Genomic DNA, 10,189 nt, shown 5'->3' with positions numbered 1-10,189 from the left:
CTGTATTGCCGCTAGCTTTCTGCATTTATTGCTATATCCTTGTCGCAGTTATGCCGCAGAAGAGACGCGCTAAAGACGCTGTTACAGCGTTAACAACAAAGCGTCCTAAACCTACACCTAGCAGCACTTACAGCTAAGCTATACCTATTAAAAGCCCTTAATTGTTACCTCGTCTGTCGCCTTGTAAAGCCCTAGTTAAAGCGTCCTAGGTATTAAGTTTTAAAGCGCAATTGCGCAAGTCGCAAATAGAGGAGTATATTAACCTACCTACTAAGGGCAGCGAGGAGGCAACAATAGCAACTAGCGAGTCTAACAATACAGCTTTAGACGAGGAGTTAGAGGATAACTTTAATAGCATTAATTAGGATTGTCTCCCTTAGTTTATAAAGCCTATAGCGTCGCAGCGTTATAAGAAAAGCTAGGTCTATAACTACAGCTAGCGCGTCGCGCTGCGAAGCAATCCTCAACGCATATATTTTGTATGCTGCTATTATTACAAGCATAAGCTTATTAACCTTAGCGTTACAAAGGTATACAAAACAACAAACTTAACGTCTTCTGCCTATTAACACCTTAGAGAGAAGAGACGCAGCTATAGCTACTAACTACCTCACGTAACAGCTCGTTCTACAACAATAAGTGTCCTCTAACAAGTACTTACTAGCAATCAGGTTAGCTAGAGTATTGCGAACGAGCTCTCTAGCTTTAACTCCTAGCGCTTTTAGCTTAACGCAGTTAGCTAGCTTATTAAAGCTAACCTCTTACTGTCTACGTTTAAATCGCTAGCTTTTCGATAATTAATATTGTTAGCTAACGTCTAAGCAGAAGCAGCACTGTAGACGTCTTACAATAGCGTCTCTTGTTACGTTATACGCCTGTACAACTACTTACAGCCGCAAGTCGTTACAGAACTATTGCGGGTACAGAGTAAGATACACATAAGTTTTAACAGCTAGACGACAAAGAGTAGCAAGCGTAGGTTCTTAGGTATTGTTGCCTACTACGTTAATAAGCAAGGCGATATTATAGACTTACCTATTGCGCTGCCGCAGTTAACAGGCGCCTACAGTAGACATAGAATAGCAAAGGTTGTTATCTAAACGTTAAAAGAGTTTAGTATAAACGCTTAACGTATTAGCTACTTTGTACTTAACAACGCAAGCAATAACAACACTGCGATAAACGCAATTGCGCTAACAATAGGCTTTAACCTACGCTATCGCCGCCTCTGTTATAGTCCTTATACAATTAACCTTGTTAGCTAGATGCTCCTCTAGGGAGAAAACAGTGCCTTATACAACAATAATACTGCTAAGATTACTGCTAAAAGCAAGTATATAAGCGAGTAGAGGCGCGATAGGCCCTTAGGCGTACTCTTAGGTATTGTTAACTATATTAAAACACTACAGCAATACGCTCTTTTTGCTAACTTTTAGCGCCTTGCCTATCGCGAGCTACTAGCTAACGCACCTCCTAATAAACGCAAGATCCTTAAGCCTGTTAAGCCTGTTATTACACGCTAGAACTCCTTCTACTCGTGCTTTAAGCGCGCTGTACAGCTTTAACTAGCAATTAACGCGTACGCTAGCTACTATATAAAGCGTATACAGGACGAGAATACCTACGCTAAGTCGCGGCGCAACAAACTACCTTACGCGCTACACTAGATAAGATTAGACAGCTTTACAACGCACAATTAAGCAGTAGTTACAGAGTATATAGACGCTTTAAAGCTGCTAAAAGCTGCTACAAAGCGCCTTAAAGGGCGCGGCAACAGTAGGAAGTTTAGCTATATCGCTAAAGTTATCCTAGTATTTAAGTATATACTTAACTACTACAAATCGCGCGTACTAGCTTACGAGGCTGTTAAGTATAACGCCTACAACAAGGCGCCTAAAGACCACCTTGCGATTAACATGCGCGCAGCGTAGGCAAAAGCTAGCGAGTATTACTCTAAATTAGACCTATCGCCCGCCTACTACGCAGCTACAATACTCTACCTATATTACTAATCGTATTGCGACAAATCCTAAGGTACTAAGAAACCTAGCTAGCTTAAGTCTAACAACCTTAGTTTCCGCAGCTTATAAGCTTAATATAATACTAGTTAACTAGCTGTACAACGCCTAAAGGTACTATCGAACGATATAGACAACGCAATTAACAGCATTATTAATCCTACAACTGCTAGCAACAGCGACGAGGCAGCTAACGACGAGTATACCTAGTAGAAGCTGTGCGAGCAGCGGGTAGAGAAAGGCAGCGAGTACGCTAACAACCTAATAAAATACTAGTTATTAATGCGGGATCGCTATCCTTAACTTAGCAAGCTTGCGCTTAACGTACTGTCTATCCTAGCGTTGAGCTGCGAGTGTAAGCGTATGTTTAGCGAGTTAGGTGATCTCCTAGAGCCTCGCCGACAAGGTATACAACTACGACTTCTAGCGGCAATACAGTGCGTACGACAGTAGCGTACAGCTAGTCTAAGCAACAATAAACTCAACAACAGAAACTCTATAACTAACGATAAGATAGAGGCGTTGTACGGCGTAAGCGCGTAGAACGTTAGAGACAGCAGCAATACTAACAGCGATTTAGAAACTTAACTCTAAAAAAAGTCACGATATAGCTAATACTACCTATTTGTATAGCCTTAAAAACGCTTTAACTATTAAGCTAATTAAGCTAAACAATCAAGCTAGCTTGTTTTAACCTACTAAGCTAATTAAGCTAAGCTGAAGTAGAGGCACCCAACAATCAAGCCAAGCTGGGGTACCCAGCTTGCTTGGCTTGATTGTTGACAAGTCTGCCAAGAAGTTACTTAGTCGTTCCTGTTATATCCTTTGTATCGTATCCGCGCCAGTGACTTCAAAAAAGAACATCCGTGTCAATTGCAGAGGTAGTGACCACTTGTTGAAATCAGAAACAGGTGGAAGAATGACGCCACGTACATCTGTTCAGCTCCTGGTCGTTGCACTCGTCTACTATAGCAAAAGCGATTCGCAACTGGATATTTATCAGCCATCGCGGTGGTTCAGTTGAGTAATCACTCATGTGCTAAGGCCGTTAGTAATCTCTCTCTGCTCTAGGATGTCGGCAGCGACAAAGTTGCCGACAGTCAAGTGGCCAAGAGTTGCTGATCCTTTAGTGCTTACTCTGTACGGCCCTTTTCTCCCCATTTCTCACCATCGCACACGTTATATCCGACCGGCAACATCGATTGAAATTCGCAAAATACTGTGTAGACTTCAATCGTGCTGCGGAGTCCTGGATATCCCTTGAGACCTCGTAGCACAAGAGCCTGTCCACCTTTTGAGCCAGATTCATGCCGCTTTTGGCGTCCATCGGATCGTCATCGCCATCCTATCATGCCCCAACACGGACACGTAAACCGCCGAGTCTACATAAATGCGCAGGATTCACTTCTACTAAGAACCTTTCGTGATCGTTAGCTAACCTGACCTGCTATTGCTGTACCATCTAATTATCTGTATAGCGTGTTGATGGTCCGTAAGAGATAGTGGAAGGCCGTGTTAGAGCACGGCGACTCCAGTTAGAAAGGTGATGGTGAGCCAGAGGTGAAGTCACATCACCGACATATCCACGCGAGATGATATAATGCTTTTGCCGTTATGCTTGGGAGCAAGTAGTATGGAGGCATCATTATACGCAGATCTGTTTTGATGATCAATGCTGCTACCACTCCATCAGTCTAGCTCGTCAGAGTCAATATGATCGCCAAGCTGCTCTTGAAACCACTGTCCGTCTGCAGTCAAGCAAATATCCCTGGCATCATCAGATAAACTTGGCAACGAGACCGATGAACGGGCATGTGAGAACTCATTGTTGCTTAGATTGAGTCCTGTTACTGCCTTCTAGCCCCGGAATGGCCGACTTGGGCCGTCCGGGAATCTCCATCCTGTACCGAAAATCTTCGGACTGCGCAACGAATGCTTAGATATCATGTGACTCCGAGTCTCTGGTCGCGAGAGTGAAATTAATCAAAACAGGAGCTCGATTTTTCAATCGAGCAAGGTAGATCATGTAAATTGGGGCCAAGACACGTGCAAGGGCTAGTACATGGTTCGGCCACTACAGGAAACGCTACTCAATTCTCCGTGGGGTATGCGTCCAGATGTTCAAGCCAGTCTTGACTCCTGCTATAGGTGGAAGCCCAGCATGAAGGGTTCTTGGGTCGCCAGCCCCTGCGTTATCGAGGTTTTTCCAAAACAAAGCATTTCCTGGAATGGGTCGTATAGTAATGCCCTCATGGTCATTACAATCAACAAATTGACACCATTTCGTATCCTCTTTCGACCAATCGATTCTCAAATCTGGGAATCTTGTTCCACACGTCTCGCAAGTTGCCTCAAGAATGGCGAAAAAGGTTGTAATCCGCTGCGTTTCGTTCTCTGGCACTGGCTCAAACTGTCTATGATCCCAGTGAGGTTTGAATTCTTGGCCGGTGGAATATCTTGTCATCTGAAGTGGTTCATGATCTTCCAAAGACGAATAGCCTTGGAAAGAGGAGGCACGAGATATGATTCGCTGGACTATCGGGTCCGAGCTGTTCAAAACAGCAGTGGAACTCGTTCGCTCATTTGAGATAGCTGAGTTGTTCCCGATACCGACTGTTGACCTCATAAACAGGTTCTCACTGTTCAATGTCAACATGTCATAGGCTCATATTTGGCTAACGACATACCCTGCCTGAAGGAGATGATTTCTTTCATATTTTGGCACAAAGTCTATTATGTAGATCATCAAAGGGTCGAAGGAGAGTATTCGTACCGAATACGCGTCGTTGTACTGCGGCCTGAGGATGGATAAATGGAGCTGTGGCCAGAAGAATGCTGCTAGTATAGAGAGAACGCAGCAAGTTAGCGCTGCGCGACTGAGAGGATTGAACCACGCCGGAGAATACATCGTGACTGGACGAAACATATCGAATGCTAAAGGCTCACTTCAAGGGATGAGCTGGTTTCGAGTTCTGTTTTGACATTGCCTCGTTATTCAGAGGAACAATGTGGGCGATGTACAACCGTACAACACCGTGACTAAGTCGAATCGGACCGCGGAATGAACTCGTTCCGCAATGCCTGAATCGGAAATAATGTCATCAGAAGGGCCGCAGAGTAGTCATTCTTCAGGATATCCATAAGTCGTGTACATGAAAAGAACAAGGCTGGGGTTTCAGGACCTTACGTAGTGCTGACGGACTGGATTGAGGCCAGTTCCTGACTCGTAGTGGCTTTCAAGTATATAAAGTACAAATGTTATCATACATTCGATACTGCCCTCAACTACCCCTTCCATCAAGTTACTTCCAATCAACTGTCAAGATGAAGTTCGCTCTCGTAACATTCGCTCTCTTCAGTGTAGCACTGGCTGTGCCAAACTCGCAGTACGTCGCACGTGAGGCTCAACGAGGCCCCGTTCGGCCGCCCGGCAACACTTGCTCTATCACAAATGGCTGCAGAGTTGTAAGTTCATAGCTCATAATTTTGTATCGCAACCTGCTAAGATATTGGACTTTCAGGAGGGAACCACGTGCATCTGCCCCTAGGATTGATCACAGCATTCACTCAGACTCCTTGTTTAACAAACGGGTTGGAAAGATGTGCGATTACTTGACAGCAATGAAACGGCTGGTGGAGCATATAGATCAAGCAATATGAAACAATTTTGCAGGGTCAATCAAAGTCCATAGTCCGCAAACACTATCATGTCGTCAAGGACCAAGCATCATGTTGGTAACGGCCGCCCAGCACCCTTGTGCCCCTTTTGAGTAAGCCTGATGATTCATGGTTCCCATTGAATGAAGTCTTCTTAACGCGGCAACTCGGCATAGTTAGCCTCTTGCAACTGATGTCACAGCGAGTTAGGTAGAACAAGATTATGACAGGGTATATTGGTTCTTGTTAGATACGCTACATGACCTGGAATGACTCCTTACTCTGTGCATTGCTGCGGTGTTCAGACTTAAAGTTGAGCTGACCTGTTACGACAATCACATCCTTCCCTTGCTGTTGACTAGTAGCGCCTTGCATTTGTTGAAGCCTTAACTGTTCTCCATTTAGGATATGCTCTTCGCTATCGTTGTCAAAAGTCAGATCTGTAGTGTTGCGGCGTACCCTGTGTGGCGCCGCTCGGCTGATTCTCGCGACACCTAAGCCACCGTCACCGAAGCCACCACCTATGGTTCTGAAGTCAATGCCTGGAGGCGGCTTTTGTGGCTTTGAATTGCTCGATCCGATCGTACTGGACAGGAAAGGAGCGAACCAGTTCTTGAGTAGGGGAAAGATCATAGGCAGATTGGTGGTGAAGATGGCGATGAAGGTTTCACGAGTGCCCCAAGACGCTGTGAGCTCGGCGCTGTTATGGGGATCCTAGAGGGAAGTCAATGTCATTATCGCGAAAACAGCGTTCAGTGGAGAGTTTCTTACACTGATGAGATAGAAGCTCTTAACTACCGCGCACACGATCACCAGCATGCCAGCGCCAAGTACTATCATGGCCGCTATCTTCTTGTATCTCTTCATACTCGACTTCCATAACATCGGCATTGGTATCAACAGCAGATATATGTCAGTGAGTACGTTGAAAACGAATGTTACCCAAATGAGATTCTTCGATACCGCTGCTGTACATGTATTTCCTGGATCCGGATTGATTTGCCAGTAATGGTGAAAAGGCCGGCAGGAAAGATATATCGTGAAGATTACGGCGATGAAGCTAGTGACAATGAAAACGAAGGCGACACAAATGCGGGTCGTATACTTATAGAGACCGTTCTATGTAATGATCGTAAGTCTAAGCTCGTGCATAAGATGCGATGAACACACATACTGTAAGACGAAGGTAGAAAAGTGCGACGCAAAGCTTGAGTGACCAGAGCAGACATGCGGCGGTCGTCCATCCTGCTACTTGGATTTTAGATCCGGTAACCCTGGAATTACATTAGCTACAAAAAAGAATGTTATTGCACCTTTGGCACTTTGCACTGGCGCTTAAAATACCTCATGCCATACTCGGGATCGTCTCGCGAAAGCGCACTGCGCTCATGAGGTGTCATGCCATCATTTGCGAAACCATGAACATATACTCCCAGGCTGTACCCAAGGCTGCACTGAGCTGTATAAATGAGCTGGCGATGAGGCCGTTAGCAGAGCTCGACAAATAGTTGAGAATGATTCTAGTTACTCACGATCGCAATCCATACGAGATAGTCGTCAACTTGAAGTTGGCGATAGCCTACGGCTGATAGCCTCGCGTATGTGCGCAAGAACGTGAAAGAGACGGCGAATGCATAAAGAGTCCACAGTTCCACAACACCCATGACGACACTTTCTGGAACAGCGTGCTCGGTCACAACTCAGCAGCAGTAATGCCATCGATCTCTAGAATCGAACTAGGTTGGAGAGCATGGTGGCGGCACCGGATATATATCCCCTACCTCCCTGTGTTCGCGACAAGCCACAAACACTAGTTGAATGAGCATATCCTTAAGCTAATTGCATCTCTGTGATCCGGAGTCACATTTACCGCCAAGCTTGAGTTTGCGGGCCGACCCTATGCAAGGCGTAGTTAACTTAACCGCACATTTGTTGGCTTGACATGCGGTATATCGAAAATGCGGAGCAGGTCGTGAAGGCGCGTCAGCGGATACGATACTAAAGCGGGCAATGACCTCTATTAGTAAACCCTGTTGAATTCGACGGGCGACTGGCCGGGGAAACCAGGGTTTTGCATGGAGAAAAGACCGTGTTCTTGGATCCGTCCTTGCCGCGAGACATCATACCTAGGCACTTGTATTTTGATGCTCTTGGACTCGTGATGTCTCCTACATGCCTTGCGCACTATTCTGCGCGATTTGAAGCATCCAAAGTGTATTCGTTCAGTTCTCCGTCAATTTTCGAAATACTGATGAAGTCCTGAGAAGCACGAGACGCGCGGTCGCATGGCGCAGTCAATTGCCGGCGGCAAAACACGCATCTCTGGGCTGGTGTGTGAACTGCTCAAGCTATGGGGCTGTCTGAGCAGGACAGGACCGCCGCGCAGGCAATAGCCCGGGGAAAGCGGCTGTTATTGCGCAGGCGGTTGGCGGTGCGGCTCGCGGGATCTTGTCCGAGCGCCGAGCCAATCGCAGTAATGCCGGACCTCACGGGGGGACCTACCAGTCCGCTCGATAATATGCAGGCGCACGACTCGCAAATCTTCACGACCCTCGTAGGATCGGATTCGCACCAATTGTGTAACTTCAGCTGCATGCTCCAATCTATGCTGTCCCGCCTCCACGACGTCTGGACCCTGAAAATAAGGCCGCCGTAAGGCGGTGCGGAAGTCTTCCTCATCCAGCATGGTGCTTTTAGCCCTCGATCAGTTATTTTGTTTTATTTGAGAAGGCTTGAGCCACTTCAGCACATTGATAGCCTGCATTCGTACCTCGCAGCAATTGGCACAGCCCTACCGGCGACATGTATCCAAGCGTTCTGACACCATTGGCTATTGCAGGCTGGATCTTGACCTCATTCGCGCCAATCGTTTTAGCAGGTCCTACTTCGGCGTTCGACATCTTTTCCAGGACCCCTGCATCAGGCGTCGATGTGAAGGCACTGGCGCCGTACCTTTCCGCCAACGCGAAAATCTATTTACCGGGCACCAAGGAGTTCGCTACTTACACTACTCGATGGTCCGATCTGGAGGCTCCCACGCCCAACGTGGTAATTGCTCCAGGTACCGAGAAAGACGTTCAAAAGATTGTGAGTTTTGCGATGGGCGTATCAGTGTATAAGCAGGCAAGAACACACCTAATGCTACGTGCTGCAGGTCAAGTTTGCCAACGACTTCAACATTCCGTTCCTCACCTACAACGGCCATCATGGGACACTCACAACCTTGGGAAAGATGGACTATGGTATTGAGATCTATCTTCCTCAATTGGACTCCTTCTTGATCGCCAAGGACGGAAAGTCGGTGACTGTAGGCGGCGGTATCAACGTGAAGAATATGACGGATGCTCTTTTGGCCGCTGGGAAGCAGACTGGTAAGCTCGGTCTTCGCACTCATGGTCATCTTGTCATGATCTAACAATGCTTAGTAACTGGATGCTGCGAATGCGTCAGTTATCTGGGACCCGCCCTCGGTGGTGGCCACGGGTGGTTTCAGGGTCGCTACGGCCTAATTGCCGATCAGTTTCTTTCCATGAATGTCGTACTTGCGAATGGTGACTTGAAGACAATCGACAGCAAGTCTGACTTGTGGTGGGGTATGCAAGGAGCTGGACACAACTTTGGTGTCGTCACATCTGTTACCTCTAAGATTTACGATGTTACACATTACGATTGGGCGATCGAGACCATCGTATTCAGCGGTGATAAGGTAGAGGAGGTTTACGACGCTGTCAACAAATACATCGTCCAGGATGGAAAGCAGGCTGATGACATCCATGATTGGACTTACTGGCAGAACGATGCAAGATACAGCACTGAGGGGGTAAGATAATTGGCGAGCACCCATACGATTTCCGCAGCTAACACGAAAGCAGCCAGTGATCATCATCTTCATCGTTCAAGAGGGTGTTACCACAGTCGACACCAAGTACACGGCCCCCTTTCACGACATTGGTCCCCTCGCTACTATTCCTGAGTCAGGCACCTACAAGGATCTGGCAAAGTGGACTGGTATCGCGCTCGAGTCGCCTCCATGCCAGGACTTCGGCTTCAACAACCCTCGCTTTCCCATCTACATAACCTCTTACAACGTCACTGCACAGCGAAAGGCCTGGGACGTTTACTCTTCAGCCATCAAAGGTGCCGACAACCCATACTACAACTCCATTTTCATGTTTGAAAACTACGCCAGTGCTGGTGTTCGCTTCCGCGACAGCGATGCTAGCGCATACGGCTTCCGCGACGCGACCACCCTCGCTGCACCTCTGATCATCTACAACTCTACTGGCAAGGCAGAGGACGAAGCAGTCAAAAAGCTCGGCACTCAGCTTCGTGACATCATTTTGGAGGGAACCGGGTCGCAGGAGCTACACACCTATGTCAACTATGCGTACGGTAGTGAAGGACCTGAGGCCTGGTATGGTCATGAGAGCTGGAGGCAGAAGAAGCTCAAAGCGCTGAAAAAGAAGTATGATCCCAAGGGAAAGTTCAGCTTTTACGCACCCATCGTGTCATAG

The 10,189-nt window shown here is 47.0% G+C and overlaps 4 protein-coding genes across 4 annotated transcripts; 2 read left to right on the top strand and 2 right to left on the bottom strand.

Annotated features, from left to right (window-relative positions):
* Nucleotides 1–5,342: 5,342 nt before the first annotated feature.
* On the top strand, nt 5,343–5,566 carry AA0111_g12461 (hypothetical protein; the record flags this gene model as incomplete). Its single annotated transcript, XM_028646443.1, has 2 exons — nt 5,343–5,483; nt 5,540–5,566. The coding sequence occupies 2 exons, from the start codon at nt 5,343–5,345 to the stop codon at nt 5,564–5,566; spliced, it is 168 nt and encodes a 55-aa protein (XP_028499962.1).
* A 364-nt stretch (nt 5,567–5,930) lies between these two features.
* On the bottom strand, nt 5,931–6,542 carry AA0111_g12460 (hypothetical protein; the record flags this gene model as incomplete). Its single annotated transcript, XM_028646442.1, has 2 exons — nt 5,931–6,389; nt 6,447–6,542. 2 exons carry the CDS (start codon nt 6,540–6,542, stop codon nt 5,931–5,933), a joined length of 555 nt encoding a protein of 184 aa, XP_028499947.1.
* Nucleotides 6,543–6,979: 437 nt separating this feature from the next.
* Nucleotides 6,980–7,339, bottom strand: AA0111_g12459 (hypothetical protein; the record flags this gene model as incomplete). Its single annotated transcript, XM_028646440.1, has 2 exons — nt 6,980–7,147; nt 7,208–7,339. 2 exons carry the CDS (start codon nt 7,337–7,339, stop codon nt 6,980–6,982), a joined length of 300 nt encoding a protein of 99 aa, XP_028499943.1.
* Nucleotides 7,340–8,477: 1,138 nt separating this feature from the next.
* AA0111_g12458 (hypothetical protein) lies at nt 8,478–10,189 on the top strand (the record flags this gene model as incomplete). Its single annotated transcript, XM_028646439.1, has 4 exons — nt 8,478–8,762; nt 8,830–9,046; nt 9,101–9,495; nt 9,548–10,189. The coding sequence occupies 4 exons, from the start codon at nt 8,478–8,480 to the stop codon at nt 10,187–10,189; spliced, it is 1,539 nt and encodes a 512-aa protein (XP_028499944.1).

This window comes from Alternaria arborescens (genome assembly GCF_004154835.1).
Source record: "Alternaria arborescens strain FERA 675 chromosome Unknown contig_80, whole genome shotgun sequence".
Lineage (NCBI taxonomy): Eukaryota > Fungi > Ascomycota > Dothideomycetes > Pleosporales > Pleosporaceae > Alternaria > Alternaria arborescens.
The sequence above is the reverse complement of the archived record's forward strand: the minus strand, read 5'-3'. Positions and strand labels throughout refer to the sequence as shown.